General features: G+C 34.7%; 2 protein-coding genes across 4 annotated transcripts; both read left to right on the top strand.

The window, feature by feature from the left end:
- Positions 1-112: 112 nt before the first annotated feature.
- LOC141690101 (uncharacterized) lies at positions 113-10,257 on the top strand. Of its 3 annotated transcripts, XM_074494718.1 has the most exons (11): positions 442-1,686; positions 1,775-1,820; positions 3,197-3,343; positions 3,431-3,694; positions 3,806-4,103; positions 6,935-7,047; positions 7,154-7,275; positions 7,388-7,492; positions 9,602-9,702; positions 9,805-10,016; positions 10,095-10,257. In XM_074494718.1, the coding sequence occupies exons 5-8, from the start codon at positions 3,864-3,866 to the stop codon at positions 7,471-7,473; spliced, it is 561 nt and encodes a 186-aa protein (XP_074350819.1). In that variant the 5' UTR covers positions 442-1,686; positions 1,775-1,820; positions 3,197-3,343; positions 3,431-3,694; positions 3,806-3,863; the 3' UTR covers positions 7,474-7,492; positions 9,602-9,702; positions 9,805-10,016; positions 10,095-10,257. The 3 variants fall into 3 exon arrangements, with proteins under 3 accessions (XP_074350820.1, XP_074350819.1, XP_074350818.1); XM_074494717.1 differs by having other exon boundaries at positions 9,805-10,257; XM_074494719.1 differs by lacking the exons at positions 6,935-7,047; positions 7,154-7,275; positions 7,388-7,492; ... (1 more) ...; positions 9,805-10,016; positions 10,095-10,257 and having other exon boundaries at positions 113-1,686; positions 3,806-4,006.
- Positions 10,258-12,606: 2,349 nt separating this feature from the next.
- On the top strand, positions 12,607-16,295 carry LOC141690183 (L-cysteine desulfhydrase). Its single transcript, XM_074494859.1, has 2 exons — positions 12,607-14,081; positions 15,877-16,295. Exon 1 carries the CDS (start codon positions 12,696-12,698, stop codon positions 14,052-14,054), a length of 1,359 nt encoding a protein of 452 aa, XP_074350960.1. The 5' UTR covers positions 12,607-12,695; the 3' UTR covers positions 14,055-14,081; positions 15,877-16,295.
- Positions 16,296-20,161: the final 3,866 nt, after the last annotated feature.

Genomic DNA, 20,161 nt, shown 5'->3' on the forward strand with positions numbered 1-20,161 from the left:
TACTGCCCTCTTTCTTTGGTATGAACAATATGATGATACTGTATGGGGCGCAAGATGAACTGATTTTCAGTCTGAGTATACAACACTGTATTTGTCGGTCCCTGAAACTTGAAAGCTGGGTTAAGTTGGAAAGTTGTCCAAATTTCATTCCTAGTTAAAGAATCCTGCATCTGTAATTTAGAATGTTGAAATACCTTGGAGGTTTTTGATCAGGGCGGCTTAGGAAATATTTTTTGTACTTGTAATTAAACTCGAATTTAAGTAGGAGTAAAGAGGTCTAACCCCCAATTTTTTTGTTCAAACACGAGAGAAGCACCTCTCTGGTCTCTAGTGCACTTTTAATACATACATCTACATAGTCATACACTGTGCCCTTGCATTAAGCCCTATTTTCGTATTCTACTGTAAGCTTCTCTCTTCTGATACATGTTAATATATATTTATTAACTATATTCATTTTTATATTTTTTAAGAAAATAATTGGTCGAGAATGTAATTAAACCTAATAATGTAGCCTTGTTTTAATATCTAGCCTATAATTCGAGTCGAGTTTGTTTGATATTACGAAGAGTATAAATTGTGTTCGAGTTCAAATTGTGTATAAATTGAGTCGAGTTGTTATTTACGAAGAGAACAATTTGTGTAAAAATCGAGCTGTTAGCGAGCTTTCGAGCTCTCAAAAGCTCGAGTTTGAATGCGAGTATGTAGCCTGTTTCTAATAACTAGCATAAATTTGAGCCGAGTTGAGTCGAGTTTGAAATTAACGAAGGGTATAAATTGTGTATAAACTGAGTCGAGTTTGATATTTATGAAGACTTTAGTTTATGTTCGAGTTTGGCTCGAGTACAAACCGAGTCGAGTTTGAGTTTGTTAACGAGCTTTCGAACTCGAACTTGAAAGCTTGAGTTTGAGTATGAGTATGAACTATATGTAATTTTGAAGTACTTTAAAGCTCTGATTGACTCGAATTTCTTATCGAGCCAAGTGTTTGTTAACTTGAGCGCTTAAAATCAAGTTTTTGTTGAGTCGGACCTATTTGATCGAGCTTAATTTCAGTTTAGGCCCTAAAAGTGCATTTCAGTTATTTCCACTATTTTCACCCTTGCACATAATCCTGCGTATATTATATGAAACTGAGTATTCTGATCCGTTGCTTCGTGTTGTAGTTACATCTCTTTGGTGGAATTTATATTCAAAGTTTAATTTGATACTTCGAAAAAATAAACATGGAATTTATGTTGTTTAAGTGCATTGTGAAATGTGCGATATTAGATTTTTAAGGCTGACATTTGACATTATATTGATTATAGATTTTTAATATTAATTCAAGGATGTTCATACGTGTTTGTTCAATAGAGTTATTGCGAATGGAGGATTTAGGAATTTAATGTTTCCGATTGGTTAACTGTTAAAACAATTGACACTATAGGTTTGATTAGTGAAAATAACACCAGTGTGTGGAAATTATTACCTAATGTTATATCTTCTAACTTGGACAAAAAATTTTGCTTAGTTCTTAGAAAACCAACCCGAAAAATATTTTACAGAAACTTGAGAAGTTGTCAATTTTTTCTTTGTTCTGTATGCGTATTGTTTTGCCAAGGTAGAATTACTTCAGTCATATCTTAAGATGAAGCATGAAGAAGATAGTTCCGGAACTGGATCTAAGATGGAAGTCAAATCCATGTAAGCATTTTGGGTTGATCATTTAAATCATGTGTGCGCTTATATGTTTTCCTGTAATGATAAAACTATCTTTTTTGAAACTTTGCAGTGATAACGCACCTTCCGGGAAACTTTGTTTGGAGGGATCTTCCAGGGTATGATCTCTAGATCTACTATATGCACCATATCTTGTATGCTATAATTTTGTATGATATCCAGTGTTTCTCAGGAATAAATCTGCCGAAATTTCCGTACCCTTAGCCTTAGGTCATTAATTTCAGTTGTGCAAATGAACCTGGTCACTTCAAGATCATCATCAAACTTCAGTTTAATATTTATGATTATAGTAGCTTGATTATATCAACTAATGCATCACAATGTATTTGCACCTGATAACAAGAAATAAAATAAAAAAATTGGAATATGTACCTCTAGATGCATGATGCATCATTATTTCTTTTCTAGATCAGAATGATTTGGTGCATTAATTAGTGAAATCAGTGATTTATCTTGTTCTACAAGTTAAAAGTTATGTGATTTGATAGTCCAGTGATATGTTTTTATTTTACCAAACAGTTTATTTTGGTGTTGATGATTACATGTAATCCAGTAAGATCTCAGAACCTTTGTATCCGAGTACTAAATCTCTGATGGTGCATATGTTTGTAAATGTGTGCTTATATATTATAAGGTAATTTGTGTATGCTTCTGGTGTTGAAACTTGATACTCATTAATGAATTTTTAGTGTCAATGACATAATATGATGTTTTGAGACATCGTACAATGAACATAATAAATTTTTTAATGCTATTAAGGTTTTACTTTGTATTTAGTGTATTATAGGCTATACTTTTATTGTGAATCTTGTTTGAATATTTGATGAATTTCTATGTTTATTAAGTGGATTTTTGAAGCTTTGTGAAGATTATATAAAGTTTACCATGGTTTCTACTAGAGATTAAATGGTTTATACTACGTGATATCTGATGTATGATGTGTAATGATAGTGGTGAAATGGTGGGTGGGAAAAAGTTCTGTCATCTCAAATGACTGCTAAATATCAAGATGGTAAAGGCGTAAAGCTAAAATCATTAATGATAAAATATTCAAAGTACCAACATTTTTAGCATACGTAAAAACAATACTATCACTGAATTCGCCATTCTTCGCGCAAATGGATAGAAATCAAACATCTTATTAGGTAGAACTGTGTTGATAGTTATCAATGAATTTTCCGGTTTTGCCCTAATGAATGGAAATTAAACATCTCAGTAATGTGATATCTGATTTATGATGTCCATACAAAAGGTTGATGAGAAAAATATTTTAATATCTCAACCAACGTTAAGTAGCATTGTCATAAATGTAAGAACTATATCTCTCTATGATTTTGACAATTTTTACTCTAACAAACGCTTGATTATGTTATTTTGTGTAGAATTTCACTCTTTTAGAGCTACCACGTGATCATGGGTTAATGAAGATTTTTTGCCTGATTATATGTGATTCGGTTGATGATGCTTTGTGCAGTTTGGAACTTTCATCAGATCTACCGACGGTGTTCTTTGTCCCATTGAGATTTGGCTGCATAGTTGATGGAAATGCATATGTAGTAGTGGAAAAGTTTAAACGCGATTCCTTTCCTGTACCGAAAGATAAGCGACGAACTGCTGTGAGGTGTATTTTATTTTTTGCAGAAAGTTCTCGATGAGTTTTAAAAAATATTACGCTCTAATCATATTTTTATTTTTATGTTTAATATAGGCAAATGATAGAATTGCTTATATATCTAGAGCTAAATGGTGTATTGCATGCACGCTTGGAGCCAGAGAAGTTGGTCAATGTTGCTGGTATTCCAAAATTTTGCAGCATTCCGGTTTAGTTTAAAAATTACAAAACATTTCGTACCAATGTAGACAAGCAGCATGATCAAATATGCCAATCAATCGATTTCATAGTTGGCGAAGAAGCAGCAGCAGATGATGATTATAAGAAATTTAGGGAAGAACTTCTCAAGTCACGGACAGTGTAAGTTCAAAACACTATTAGTTAGTGAACATATAAATGTGTGTGTGTATTTATTCTGTTGTTGCAGTGTGAATTTACTTGTATACATTTGTTTTTTATTTATTGCTGCAGTGTGGATATCCACAGCCTGCTATATCATCCCTATGTTACCTCAGAGAAGGTGTTGTCTATGTATTATGCAAGTTGTGGACTTGATCTGTGTTACACTCAATTAGATCATGCATCAAACTTCAGTGACAAATTTAAAGATCGTGATTGGAAAGCCATTGTCACCGCTTCAGGAAGTAAGTCGATGGTGGTTATGCTTGAGAGCATGGTTGTATATGTCGTGCCCAGACTGTACCAAAATACAGCATATGATAAGCATCAGTTCATCTGGCATATATTTTCAGAAGATCACGATGAGAAGGTCAGATTTAATTTTTTTAATTTTATAAATTTACTGACACCTAATTTTTTTTATTGATATTAGTACTAATAATTAATTTATAAACGATTGCTTGATGAGATTTTTGGGACCTGGTTGAAAATTATTTTGCAGATTGTAAGCAAAAGGTGAAATTATTAAATTTGATAAGTAGTTATTATTTTTACTTAGAAGTTGTTAAATTTCGAAACTTCAATTGATAATTTATGAGTTGTATAATGAAAATAAAAAAGGTGTGAGTGGCATTTTGATGGCCTAACTTGAAATTTACAATAAAATGGTAGTTTTTTTTTGTAAAAAAGTTTGGTGCCATGAAAACATTTTAAGTTGCAAAAAAAAGGTAGACAAGTGGTTGTCCATTAAAACATAAAACTAATGACAAAATTAGCGACACTGAAGCTATCTTTTAAGAGATGCTGTGTGACCTTAGTCTGGCAAAATTTATGGGAGCCAAAATATTTTAGGGAGACAACTTTGTCCAATTGCTAAATGTTAACTTATTAATTTCGGAGTCAACTTTAACCTCCATAGAAGCTTCTAACTGAAGAACCCAGCGCAAAAAGTAAAATTCAAGATTTAAAACTTGATTTAAATCATCATCAGATTCCAAAATTCATGGGCTACTAATTAGTTATTTTATGTTAGTTTTCTGGGGTTTCATAGTTATCAACTCATCCTTTTTAATTTTTGATTGATGGGTGGGCTTTCTGTTAACAATTTCATGAAAGCTTCAAGTATTAGTGCCTTACCAGTTACCAGGGCTTCATGGTATAAACGAAATGGTTAAAGTGAAGATCATTCCGGGTGCTGGTATGATAAATTGTATGTTGGAGGCCAACCAAGTGGATATTGCTCTAAATTAATACAGAGGAATTAGACCTAGCAATTCGTGTGTTGTTGTGAATTTTATGTCGTGTAAAAAAAACTACAATTGGAGTTCCTGACAATATGTCGTGTGCCTAAAGGGTAAACCTAACATGAGACTAATTATGACCAGGTACTCAAAATGTAAACAGTCACTAATTTTTTGTGTTTATGTACAAAATTGTTGGTCTAAGAAAGATGAGGCAGTGAGGGTGTTCTAGCAGAAAGCTTGGACCACCCGACCATGTGTCAATATAATTGATGGGTTTAGTACATCAGGTATGTTAAAAGAAGCCACAATAATTCTGCAAGACAGTTCTGTTTTCAACACTTCTTAAAGGTTATCGTACTGCTAAGTTATAAATTTGTTGCCAGCTGATTATATATTTGTCAAGGTAGTCGTCTGGTGTTGTACATCCAATTAAATGAAGTCACAGTGTTTCTGCAAGATATTCATGTTTTCAAAACTTATTTTTACTATGAAATTGTTAAAGGTTACTGCACTGCTGGCTACTTTGTGCAAGAAATTTATTTAATAGAATAGTGGTGGAAATGAATATCGATGACAACATGTCATGGAACAAAATTTTCAGATTCTGTAGCTCTGAATAGAGGGATTAATAAATTTTGAAAGCTCTTAGTAGAATGGTTGTTTCTTCCTTGTCCCTAAATGTGCTACCCACTGCTGCTGTTGTTATTGTGAAATGTGTAGCAAGGGCTGATGATGCAGTACGTGCCAGAAGTTGGATTTTAGATGAGATTTCACACTTTTAATTAGTAAGATTTCCACAGCGCAGGGAAAAATTCATGAGGCGGTTGAGATAGTTTGCTATATGTCTGGTAAATTATGCTCACTGTAGTGAGCTTCATTTCATTTTCTGACTGCAGGACTTTGTAATACAGGACAAGTTGAGCTTGAGAGTGTATTTAGGTTGCTCTCATTGACTAACTATTCAGCACATCTTGTTCTAGTTTAAGTCACAGTGTTATACTGCTAGGTTTGTTAAATTGAAGAAGGTTGATGGTCTTCCCATATTAGTTGCGAAAATGATTGCAGAGGTTATCCTTTGAATGTTGAAGCTTGTTCCATACCCAAACAAAGCATGCCTTGTAGTTGCTCTATTAAAAAACTCTCTGAGGTTTTGATAGTGGATCAACATCCAATCTCTGAGTTGACCTACAAGTAGTATATTTATGTACAAGTATGAAATTCATAATGCAGCTGTGTACATTGTACGACAGTTGTATACTGTAACTGATATGAGGGTTATAAAACAGAGGTGCCTGTCCATTGGATATCTTGTTGTAAAAGGGTTGGATTCTAGTTCCTACTTCCTAGTACCCAGAAACTTCTAAATAGTTCCTCTCCTCTTGTCCACTATAAAGTAACCTTGGAAACTCCCTTGCCAATTTACATTTAACCTATCGATGCAACCTTTTATAAGTTGTCATTTGAAAAACAGATGAAAGAAGTTAGTTTTAACTTACGAATGGATTAGATTTATGTTGCAAGGTTGTAAATTAGATGAGACCTTACTAGTAACTCTGTTTAGTTTGTTTACAAACAAGTTGATCTTGATCACAATTCTAAGACTATAATCATAAGAGAGCTTGGTAACAAACAAGTTGATCTTGATCACAATTTTAGGGCTGTATATATAAAAAAAGAAAGCTTGAGTGGGATGAACTTTGGCTTAAAAGTTCGCCAGCAGACTGGATTGTAATGTTCATGAACAAATCGGGAATTCACTCATTAAAAGGCCCACATATAGGCTCATACGTTAAATTGTAGATTATAGATCAGATATCTTGATATATGTGTCAATTTATTGCTTCGTCGGTAAATCCTTTGAATGTATCAATAATTATGGTCCATTAATTATCAAATAACAATTTAACAGACAACGCATATATCAAAATACTAACTTTTATTGTTCAAATGAAATCAGGCAAAGTTTGGGTGTTTCTATACAATGGTTGAACATGTGAAGAATATATTCCCTGACTACGTTGATGAAATGTGGAAGTATATGCATGATTTTGGCTTAAATGCACACTTCAGGTACGTACTTGCTATTATTCCAAGTTAACCTCTTTTCTTTTTCCGTAAATAGTCCAAGTTAAACTTAAATATGTACCATATTCATTGAAGTATTCTTTTTGAACAGCCCTGAAGATTATGGTTTTAGTCTCTTGGAACATGCAAAATCAATTATAGAAAAGAAAAATGATACCAACATTTACATAGCTTCTCTTCTGAAGGCATGCAAAATGTGTTGTTTGATGTTAGGTATGTATCTTTTTGTCTTAATATTAGAAATTTGTTTACATTAAAAATAATTGATAACTTAATATATTTATATATAGCTTATGTTTTCATCTCTTTTAATGTTTATTTGAAGGAAAATTTCATCCTTTTTGTGAAATGGGCGAAAAAAGTTCTTGTCGAAGCCTATTATGCCGAAGAATTGAATTTTGCAGCTACTGAATTTGAATACTGCATAAAGGTAAGATATTGTCATGCTTATAATATTATTTTGTTTCCACTTTATCTACCCTTCTAAGCTTCAATAAAAGGAAATGATTTTTTTGTTTTTTTGTTTTACCTTTTCTCTATGAAAGCAACCCAAGACAATCATCGGCACTTTAATCCCCTTCGTTGAAATTTGACATTCAGTTGCATTGATGTAGGGCTATAATTTGAGTCGGGCAGCTCGAACTCGTTTAAGTGGGCTCGACTCGACTTGTTTAGTTAAACGAGTCTAGTTCGGGTTGGACAATCGTTTAATTACTTGAGTCGGCTCGGCTCGGCTCGGCTCGACTCGTGAAGTTAAACGAGCCGAGTTCGGGTAGAGATTTAAACTCGATTAAGTGTAAAATGAAACGAGCCGGCTCGCCCGACTCGGTAAAACCGTCTCGTATAGCTAAACGAGCCGGCTCGACTCAACTCGTGAAATAAAACGAGTCGAGTTCGGGCAACAGTTTAGGTTCGTTTAACTAAACGAGTCGGCTCGGCTCGACTCGATTAATCTCGGCTTGAATTATGTACAGTTCGAAACTCGGCCCACTCGACCCGAATTACAGCCCTAGCATGATGCTTTTGAAACTTCACGATATCAAGGAAACAATTTTTCATAACTTAATTATCTTCAAGATAATAATTTTACTTTGGGTTCCTACCATTGCATATCAGATATTGTAGGCGGAGGTGATTAACACGGTGTTTGGATATAAAAATAAAACTCAAACGATAGAAGAAAACTTCTTTGGCAGAAGAGAAAATAGATCTATAAATGCTAGTTCTATGATATAAGCTTTTGGTAGATCACTGCAGTAACCTCCATTGTCATCCCTATGATGTTTGACTAAGTAATAGAACCGGTGGTTATAGTCTATGATGTTCAGACTCTAAAAATCCGACACGGACACAAGTCTGAGAGTCCAATTCTTCGAACTCGAAAATCAAAGACTCGAGGATAGGTTTTATAAGGATCCGACACTTGAATTTGGACACAACAATTACTATTTTTAACATAATATGATACTTTTTATAAGCAAATACCTATCATTCTATATAAAAAATAGTACATAAACTTTTAAAAAACAAGGGTAAAATAGTATATTTTTATCTATAAATTTATCACATGTACAATTTTAAAAGTTGAAGAATTAAACTATATTTTATAACAAACAATTAAATATAGGTTCTCTTATGTTTTTGAGATGAAGTGTCCATTTTTCAGATGGTATTCGAATCCGGATCTAAGTGTCGGTGTCAGTGTCGTATCCTAATGATACGGGTACGGCTGGGTTTCTGAAGAGTCCGAGCATCACATGTTATAGTTATTTTCTTGGCAAATATATGTTATTTGTGATCCAACAGTTGCAATTGGCTTGTTCTTTTGAAAGTTCCTTGTATAATTAGTAGCTTAATTCTTCAAGTTTAGTCAAGCATGATGTTGTTAATAATACTCAAAACCCATGTACGACAAGTGTAAAAAAATAGAATAATGGAGAGCACAATGATAAATATGAAATACTTAAACTTGGGAATACCGTTAATTTATAACAAATGTCGAATTTCTCTGATATTACACTTTCTTAACGTAAACTATCTAAGAATAACTGCAATTGACTTCATCTATAAATAATAAGTGAACTATATATAATAAATAATAAAAAATATATTGATTTCTTGTTTGTTATCATTTTGAGCGATAAGAATAAGTATTTACCACCTGTATTTCTCGGCACCTATAAATGTTTTATATCTTGGAATAAAATCTGATTATTATTACAAGTAGAAAAATTGATAATGGACTATACTTTTATCCCTTCGGATGATAGCTTATCGAATATAAGAAACGATGTATTAGTGCATGCCGCTGCCGAATACTCCAGGTGTCCCTTAAAAGTGGTAGTTTTTGAATTTTGGTTTAAACAAACCAGTTCTAATAATAAAATTTCAAAATTCTTGCGTGTATTATGACGAATAAGAAAAAATATGATTTTTTTCGGAGTTTTCAGTGCTTCTAAATTGTTAAAATCCGACAATTTGTTAATTTTTGACTCACTTAATATGAATATCATTTTCTTGGCTATCTGTGTCCTGACAGGGATTAGAAAGCTCAAACAGAAAAAGTTACGACTGTGCCATGATCTCAAATCCAGAATCAATTAGGAAATATGTGAATTTGATAAAGTGATTTTGGCATCCGTAAGATACTATTATTTGTTATTTTTTTCATTATTTAGATTTTTGTCTTTAAGTTTCGTGTAATATACTGCTTTTTATAATGAATTTTCACATTGGTTTTAGGTGTGTTTTGGGCTTAACATTCATCTTCAAGTGATCAACAGGAGTTCAACAGGCGAAACCATTGCAGAAGCAGTAAAATCAACCAATGAGGATCTGGAAAAGTTCTGTAACAGTGACCTCACAACTGAGCAACTGACGCATCTGCGTACTCCAGACAAGTGGCCAGAAATAGACCACGTTTGTAGAATTGTAGAATAGTGAGGAACTAAGAGGTATGATAAAAGATTTGATTAATGTGCTAGGTAATTAGTCTAAAGATTATAGTTCTCGACTTTACTGTAAAGATGTAGTAGTACACTGCTTTTGTTTGTCAGGGAAAATGTAGAATTTGCAAGGAAGGTTTGATGACTTCGGTTTATGCTTGAAACTTTAGGCGAAATGACCAGTATTCATCCTAATTCCTAACTAGGTTGTAAACGCCAAACTGTTCGTGAGCTACTCGAGCTTGGCGGAGCTCGAGTTTTAAATTATTCAACTCGTAAGGTCGCGAGCCTTATTGAGTCTCTATTATTTTTAATTTTTTTTTTATAAATATATTTTTATGTAAATATTTAATATTTTTTATATTATTTATTTTTATTGAGTCGAACTTGAGTGGAGTTCGAGCCGAACCGATCATATTTCGATTTTTTGTTAATATTTAGTGAATTAATTCGAGCTTTGAAGCCGAATTCGAGCCTACCGAACCTTTTACGAGCCGAGTTTCAAACTTGAAATTAAAGGCTTGATCGAGTTGGAGCTCGAGCCCGAGTCCGAACTATTTTAATCGAATTCGAGCTAAGCCTAGCAGTATTCGGCTCAGCTCGGCTCGATTACACCTCTAGTCCTAACTATAACAAGAAATGAAGAAAACAATTTGCCTTCTTTCTCGTCAATCTTTGTCACATTAATTAATTTTCCTTGATTAGTTTCCGTTTTTCGGAGGGTTTTCGATCAAGTAGTGCAGGGTGGCTTAGGAATTATGAGTAGAAATATTTGGTGGACTTGTATAAACTCAAAAAATTTTTGATTTCAAGTAAGCTTATGTACTTATTCACACTTTTTTTCTCTCATGTACATAGTAAATTTAAACGGAATAAAATGTTTTACTAAAATTTCTTGATGCAGTATTAGACATTAGACATATAATAGATTGATTGCTATATGAAGGTGGTGGTGTTTTGACGTGTTTCATTAAAAATGTGTACAACAGGCCAAATTACATTCCATGACCAAGCCAAACTCGGTATTAACTAAAAATAAAAATAGAAGAAGTAGGAGTTGACTCAAATTTTATCTCAAGCCAAAAACCCGAATTATCGTTTCAAAAGAAAAAAGTGGAGAACCAAATATACGATGGCCAAATTTACGATGGTCAGTCAGGAACTAATAGTCAAATTAAAATTTATGAATTTGAATATGGAATATAACAAATAATTTCGGTACATAAATAACTTTTTGGCACTTAATATAATAATAATTTTTTAAAACTAAAAAAGAACTTATCTTGATGAGTAAATGTTTATTTGATATATTCATTATTTTAGGTTTAACTATTCTTTGTTCAACAACTTGAACTATTTCTTTAATATTCAAATTATTTTAGTAAATTTATGTATCCGAAGTCATAAATTTGTGTTATATTGTGCATTTTTATTTTAAATTCAATATAAGAGTAATTCGATATTTTTTTTATCGTAGGTAACCCGCAGCCGCTACCCTTCGGGTGCGCACTGGGTAAATCTTACGGGTTCACGTAATAGCCTGCAAACTACGTAATTCGATATTTTGAGCATAGATTAATTTTAACATTCTTATTATAATTACTAAGAAACAAACTTCATACTATACAAACTCTATTGTAAATTAAAGTATCAATATCTTATATAAATTACTTGTAGTAATGAAAAAGCAAAATAATGTTTTGAGAAGGTACTTACAAAAATATTTTATTAGCTAAAATATATTAAGGGTTTTTCTAAAAATATTTAAGTTATAAAATTTCTTTTCCAAAAAGATGATGCAGCTTTATATGTAAACAACATTTGAAATATCATATGTGTAACACCCCAGTCTCACGTCGAGGAGATTTGTGTTCAATTTATAAGAGTTTATAAAATAAAGTACTACTACTACGTGCACCAACAAATTATGATCTTTTGGGAATTTGTGTTGGGCTTGTCGTAACCTAAGTTGGCTGCACTCGGAACAGTATACTTCGTTTTATTTTAGACTCGTAATCGGGACTTGACCCGGTTTTCGAAAAAGGCTCGAGATTTTACCCGGGTTGTCATATTTGGTATCAGAGCCGGCTCTCGAAAGTTTGATGTGTCAAGTTGCCGGAGGTGTGGACACGAAGGCTGGTGGTATTATCCCATAATGGCTAGAGAGGTACGATCTTGGTCCTATGGGCTGTCTGTTCGGGCCTGACGAGGACGTCAAAATTTTAAGTGGGGGAGTTTGTAACACCTCGGTCCCACATCGAGAAAATTTGAGACTTCTGTTCAGTTTATAAGGTAAAGTACTATTACTATATGCACCAATAAATGATGATCTTTTGGGGGCCTGTGATGGGCTTGCCATGACTGCACTCGGGACAGTATACTTCGTCTTATTTCAGACTCGTAATCGGGACTTCACCCGGTTTTCGAAAAAGGCTCGGGATTTGACCCGGGTTGTCTGCAACCTGGTGTGCAACATTAAAAATAATGAAGTTTTCAAATTATTATAAATCACAAATTATTAAATTCAAAAAAATATCCATTAAACTAATAAAATAATAAAGTTTTTAATAATACAATACTTGTATACTCACAACCAGTAGAGTAGTTATACTCTACTGCACACTCTCCCCCAAAATATATACTTACACGTATACACACAACATTTCAAAACCCTAATTTTCACAATCAATGGGGGACGAACAAATCGCCGTCACTAACGGCGTCTCTACACACACCAATCACTTATCAAAGAAGCAAAAGCTTCAATCTTTTATCACCAGCTCCGAGATCCGATCCGAATTCGCGCATCACGACCCGAATATCGCCCGAATCAACAACGGTAGCTTCGGAAGCTGTCCTAACACGATAATCGCCGCGCAAAAAAGGTATCAATTAGAGTTTTTGAAACAGCCTGATAAGTTTTTTTATACTGAGTTACAATCTCGTGTTTTGAAGTCTCGTGTTTCGATAAAAGAGTTGATTAATGCGGATGATGTTGATGAAGTGTCGATAGTTGATAATGTGACTACGGCTGTTGCAATTGTGTTGAGATATCTGGCTTGGGAATTTTGTGAGGGGAGGTTTCAGAGAGGTGATGTTGTTGTGGTTTTGGAGTGTGCGTTCGAGGCGGTTAAGAAGTCCGTTGAGGCGTATGTGAGGAGAGCGGGCGGGGAGGTTGTGGTTGTGGAATTGAAGTTTCCGGTTATGTGTGAGGAGGAGATTGTGGAGAGGTTTAGGAATGGGATTAGGAAAGGGAAGGAAGGGGGACGGAGAATTAGGTTAGCGATAATTGATCATGTTACGTCAATGCCGTGTGTGGTGGTTCCGGTTAAGGAGATGGTTAGGGTTTGTAGGGAGGAGGGGGTGGAGAATGTGTTTGTTGATGCAGCTCATGCCATAGGGAGTGTGAAAGTTGATGTAAGGGAGATAGGGGCGGATTTTTATGTTAGTAATTTGCATAAGTGGTTGTTTTGTCCGCCGTCGGTTGCGTTCTTTTATTGTAGGAAGTCGAGGGTTTCAGAGGGGCTGCATCATCCGGTTGTGAGTAGTGAGTATGGGAAGGGGTTGGCGATTGAGAGTTCGTGGATTGGGACAAGGGATTATAGTTCGCAACTTGTGGTTCCGGAGGTTTTGGAGTTTGTTAGGAGGTTTGAAGGGGGGATTGATGGGATTAGGAAGAGGAATCACGAGGCGGTTGTGGAAATGGCGGAGATGTTGGTGAAGGCTTGGGGGACGAATCTTGGGTGTCCGCCGAATATGTGTCCGAGCATGGCGATGGTTGGTTTGCCTTCGAGTTTGGGGATTTTAAGTAATGACCATGCCCAGAAGTTGAGGAATCATTTAAGAAATGATTTTGGCGTGGAAGTTCCATTGTATTACCATGTTCTGAAAGATGGTGAGATTGGAGTTAGAGATAAGAATGGGATAATCACGACGTATGCGAGAATTTCATATCAAGTGTACAACACGGTTGATGATTATTTGAAATTTCGTGATGTTGTAAATCAGCTTGTCGAGAAGAAATTTACTTGTGAGATGCTATTTTAAGTACAGATGAGAGACGGATGGTTAAAGGTGCGTAGTGTGCTAACTCCTTTCTGTACTTAAAACTGACAGGCTTTTATTTGGTGTAATTTTGATGCGCTACTTCACAGTATGACTTGCACATTCCTCATGTTTTTTTTAACAAAATTTGCGACACCTAATAAATAATATGCTTCCTTTTCCTTCCCCCCCCCCTTGTAATGTGTTTAGGGTTAGGGCTTGACCTCATCTATCTTGTATTTGGTGTTTTCTTTTCCACTCCTATTTTGTTTGTAAAAGCTAGAATACGCACCTTGTATTATGGTACAAAATACTTGGCAGCAGTTGCAGAGGCCTTGAAAAGGTTTCCTAAACTGGACATGGTTAACAAATAGGTCTAGAAAATATATTTATTTCTTCGCGTAAGGTTATATGAACATTTTCAACAGAGATATTTCATAAGGCTTACTGTCTGCAATGATGCACTATTGCATCACATGCTCAGGTCAAATTTTGTGTTTGGTTTCAGTCAGTTTTATCTGTTTATTTATAAAATCAGAACTCAAAATGCAGATACTTGTATATAGAATCAGTAAGAGACTTGCACTTGTTGAATGTGGAAGTTCCTACTTCTTATAGGAATCCCCAGAACTGGTAATGTGTAACTCACAGAATTGTAGGCATAACTAGATATTTATTCGGAAAAGGATATAATTGGACTATGGCTTTGACCTGTCAGATGTTAATTTACCCAATTTCAGACATTGGCCCTCAGGTAGTTGCATACTTCCATGCATTCGTAATAGAATGGTAACTTTGTTAGGCTCTATGGCGTTCAGCCTGTCCTACATCACTTGCTAGTGTCATAGATGAAGCTCTTTCTAGGACAATATAAAGATGTCGTTATTGCTTTAAACTGTACTGTACTCATTTCACTTTTGTTCCCATTATTTATGCCGTAACTCTTTTGTGCTAAATAACAAATACATATGAGGTTTTGTCATTATAATACTATCAATTATAGCACAATAGGTTATAGGCATTCAGAATTTTGTCTTTCACGTCCATCTGTTCTCTCATAATGCATATAGATAGGCTCAACAATAATTATATGTGCATATGTGGATGCTCTCCTTCTATTGGTTTTACTTTAATAGCAATATTTGCATGCCCCAGGCTGTATAAGAATGAAGCTTTTATAGCATTTCCTATTTTAGATCAGGACCAAAGCACATGAAATGGTACCATAAGGACCAAATTTAGAAAAAAAATCTTGATTTACTTACACAGAAAGTGTTGTCGTGAGGTGCATGATATTACTGTCTTATTTTGTGCAACTATAAGAAGCAATATCATCTTGGTTTATGCCCAAAGATGTTGTAGTCTATACTTGATGGTAGCTATCGATGTATTTATCATATCTTCGGTATAAAGTATGTAAATAGTGTGCTTGCGGCAGACTAATCTAATTTCTATTTACGTGGTGCTACAAAGTGAATTTTAGATTTTGTATCTTTATTTTGTTTTTCTTGTCTTCCCGAAACTTAAAAGTTTGAAGCACAAATTAAATTTATATTGGGTTCCATTTGTCTTTGTAATAGATGCACTAAATCAGTCTGTCACTCCTTCGTAACCATGCATCTGTTCATACCATGTATCAGGCATGTTCTCATTTAATTTTTTGGTCTATTAGTGTTGCACTTGCACATGGAATTTGGAGATGTGCAGTAAAGCTTGTAGTTTTTACTTATTAAACATGCATATGTAACAAATCCATATAGCCAAGACACACAAAAACACGTATCAAAGACTTTCTAGATTGGCATAACATTTTCACTCTGTGCAGCTAATTGGAGACATTTGAAGAATTCATACTAGCAAATAAGATCTGCTTCTACACTTCCACACTAATTTCCCCAGTTTCTGAACAGCAGAACTTGGAGACATCATTGGACAGCCAAGCGGCAGTGGAGTTGGTTGTTGTATGGACTAGGTGAATCTACAGAAAGTTTTATTAGATGTCTGACAATAAGAACTAAAAAGGCTAGCATCACGATTCTGTAACTTCTAGCTGCAATAAGTATGGGCAATAGTTACTCCTTTTTTGGTTCTTCTGGCAGTGTACACCAGTTGTAGTGATTAATGTATACTTTATAACATTTGTCGGTAGGATATTTTGGTTTCTATGTGCCCGGCACCCTGGGCTATATGTTGCCAGTGGTTGGTTATCTAGTTCAATTTTGTACAATTTTTGCATTTTCATCAGTCTTACTATGTAGTTTCTTTTTTCTATTTTTCTTGTTACAGACCATTTCATTATTCTTCCATGTTTAGGCAGAACTGGTCATAATAAATCAAATCCCGCACCAGAGGTGCTGGACTTCATGATAGAACTTGTTAAAAAGCTTGATACCTTTTTGTTGTTCTTCAAGATTTTCTTCTTTAGAATTTACAAGCCTAGCTCGAAAAGACCCCAAATGACTTGACTCGTTTATGACCCTAGTATGTGTGTATAATGTGAAGAGCGCATAAGTTTCTTAATGTTGTTTTCTTGCCCCAGAGAAATATTAACTTAAAACTGATTAGAGTATGCTTAATTACACTCCGGTCTTCTAAAAATTTCATATATTTTCACCCTTAACGTCGATTTCTCAAGTTTCTACGCTTGATCAGCTTAACGTTAGGATAATGTACACAATAACCAAATGAAAAAAGAAGTACAGCTCACTCTTCCACTTTACAAGGGGGGCAACATGAGAGAAAAACAAATGAAACATTCCGGCTGCTCTGACTCCACAATATCAATGCTCCTTGAAATCTTGTCTGAAAGATTAGGAGAGAAAAAATAAAAATTAGGATTTAAAGAGACATAAAAGGGAAACTAATGATTCTGGTGAGACAATTTTGGTAGATATTCGTCCACTTCTTGGCTCTTGAACAATCTTAACAACATAAAAGCAAGGATTTGAGGTCATTTTAGAAGGATTATTCAAGCACGAAGCTCACATGAACCATATTCAAGGATTTGAGGTTATTTAGAAGGCTTATTCAAGCAAAAAGCTCACGTGAACCATATGCACAGATCAAACATTCTACATTGCCAGATACAAACAACTGAAAGCAACACAAAAGATCACCTAGGTGGCACATTCTGCTTAAACTAAGAAATTATAATCAAGAAAATACACCTAGTTGTAACATAACTAAGCATTTCAGGAATTTCACTTGCATCGCAGTAGCTTTACGTGCATAGAGATTGCATAGTGTAATTGATATGCGCCCCTTGTTTGTATTATGAAAGATTATTACATCGACTAAAAGTTTTAAACATATTATTCGGTAATTAAAAGGGGAAACTTGAAATTCAAAGGCTCGATAGATATGTATTAACTTCTAACTGTCAAAGCAAATGGTACAGTCTCTTATACAAATGAGACAAATTCTTTACAAATGAGACAGGAAATGAGACAGTCTCAATTAACTGCAGAATGTAAATAACAGTAATAAAAATACAAAATGCTGAAAACTGAAAAAGTAAAAACACCAGAAGTTTTTCACTTGGTTCGGCCCCTACACCTAGTCTACGGCCTACATCCAAGTCCCTATGCCAACTAGTATAACTAGCATAGAGAAAATATTATATCAACTTTAATAAAAAACTTACAATCTTTCCTTGATTACAAAAATAGCACTTGAAAGAAACCCTTTCCCAAGCTACCTTACTACCTAGCCCACTGCTATTCCTTAGCCTTCTAGCTACCTTACTATACTTTGAAATCAAGCTTGTCACAACCCGGCACAAAGTTGATATGAATACACAAGTACAAGTATAAACAAATTGATTACAACTCAAACTATATCTTGTTCGACTGGATTTGTATCTTTGATAATAATGAACAAGAAGGTGTTTCAGATGAATAGAAATTGACGTGAAAGCATTAGTCTCAAATCTGAAATAGTGAGTTGTATTTATAGACAAGTTCTAACAGAAAACTTGAAAGCTAATCTGTTAGTTTGTTTGAAATAGATAAACCAAGTAAATGATAAGTTTTGAATAATTCAAACTTGGTTTATAGGATAGGGTTTGTTGAGATAAGATGAAAAGATATATTCAGTCAGAACATGATTTACACAAAACCCTAACAACCTAAACCTGCGAGATAAACTCCTGAAATATCTGAACAAACTGCATTGCTGGAAGGTCTGATAAGCATTGTTATAATCTCATATGCTTTCAATCTGTTTTTTTCATTCTGTTGCTGAAATATCTTATCATCATAAACACGTAAATTAACATTCTCCCCCTTTATGATGATGACAAAAAGAGCATAAAAGCTCCCCCTATCAAAAATACTAAAGGCCTGTAAAACAGAGTTAAATGCAACATAATATATTGCAGTTTAAAAGATATATGCAACAAATACATGAATGAGACAATAGGCATAACAAATGAATGAGACAATCAAAAGATATGAAAGAAATAGTCTCAAATAAACCATCATAAGAACAACCCACCCATTCGACCAGGGTGTCCAGTTGCCTTAACATTCAAACATATAACACAACCATCAAAGTTTAAAACATCACAAAAACATCAGGAGCATGCATAACACATAGTCTTAAAGAAAATAAACCAAACACATAATCTTAAACAAAATAAACCAAATGTCTTAAAACAAAACAACAAACTTCTCCCCCTTCATCATAAAAGGGCCTCAGTCAGAGTCATCATCAATATCAACTGGAGACTTGCCTTTCCCTTTGCCTGAACCAGAAGCCTTGTTCTAGGATGAAGGATACACATGAGCAGAACCATATTCTGAGAAAAGCTTGTCAAACGCATCATGAGCTGGTGCTTTTCCGTCTCGTTCCCGAAGCCAGTCGAAAATCTTCTCTTTGTATTCTTCCCTTGACATGCCGAAAACAGAGGGATGAGGGATGGAAGGAAGGGGCAAAGGAGCTGTTATCTCTTCCAACTTACAATCGCCTATCCAATCACGCTTCTTATGCCAGTACATTTTGCTTTTGTCCTGCATAGTGGACAGCTGCTACGACACAAACTTAGTTTCAGAGCCCAACTTAAAGAACAACTTCACAAACTCTTTTTCCCAGGCCTTAGCCGAGGAAACCAGACCCTCTTGAAGGGTTCCAAACTTAAAGTCCAGAGTCTTAGACAACTTAACATCAGAAGCATGCAAAACTAGATAACTTTGCATTGATCGAATCCAAGGAAGAACAAACAAACTTACGAAATAACTCAAACGAAGCATGCATCATACTAACCTGTAAGGTCAGTGAACCCAAAGTCTCAACAGACGCAAAGTGTTGATTAAGATTAGCCAAAGCGGTAGAATTTTTATTTAATTTAATCAACAAGGAATTAAGCAAAGTGTTTGTAGGCTGATCAAAGGGGTCAGACGCGTAGTTTGGGGACTTAGGAATTCCACCAACATTCCTATGAGAATCATCAAAAACTAACTCATTCGACTCAGAAACAATTAAACCATTCAATGTTAACACTGACAAATAAAAAACAACCGATATTTTGTTAGACACAACAGCTGGGGTTAACACCCGAAAGTATTCAAACACACGAGATAAAAGACCGGGGTACGGTAAATACATAGAACCATGTTTGACACAATGACTCATATTGGTTATAATTAACGAAGCAACATCACACTGGATCTTTTACACAAAAACAGACATAAGAATAGAATCTTGGAAGGTTACCCTATCACGACCATATTTGCGAGGGAGTACGTTTGTATGAAATAAACGAAACAACAAAAAAGAAACATGAGTTAAATCTCTTACCACAAGTTTGACAGATACTGAAACGAAATTGTCGCCAAGAATGACTTTGAGCTGTTCCTCATACTGAACGCCAGGGATATCTTGAAAAGCTTGATGAGTATTCGACGAACAAATTTCTTTGTCAGAAACGCCCGTAAGCCTTGCGAGTAGATCATCTTTAAAACAAACCGGATTCCCTTACACCTTCGAGAACACAATATTACCATCCAGAATACGAAGCTTGGCGTAAAACTCTTTCACTAACTCAGGATAAATAACCTCTGGCGGCGACAACAACGACAAACAACCAACTAACTCAAACAACTCCATAACAC

This window comes from Apium graveolens, chromosome 10 (assembly GCF_009905375.1).
Source record: "Apium graveolens cultivar Ventura chromosome 10, ASM990537v1, whole genome shotgun sequence".
In the NCBI taxonomy this organism is placed as follows: Eukaryota; Viridiplantae; Streptophyta; class Magnoliopsida; order Apiales; family Apiaceae; genus Apium; species Apium graveolens.

Excerpts from the sequence above, each read along its gene's own strand:
- LOC141690101 (XM_074494717.1), top strand. The coding sequence starts at position 3,864 with ATGTATTATGCAAGTTGTGGACTTGATCTGTGTTACACTCAATTAGAT. Across the intron at positions 4,104-6,934 it reads CAGAAGATCACGATGAGAAG|GCAAAGTTTGGGTGTTTCTA; the intron begins GTCAGATTTAAT and ends AAATGAAATCAG. Across the intron at positions 7,048-7,153 it reads GGCTTAAATGCACACTTCAG|CCCTGAAGATTATGGTTTTA; the intron begins GTACGTACTTGC and ends CTTTTTGAACAG.
- LOC141690183 (XM_074494859.1), top strand. The coding sequence starts at position 12,696 with ATGGGGGACGAACAAATCGCCGTCACTAACGGCGTCTCTACACACACC.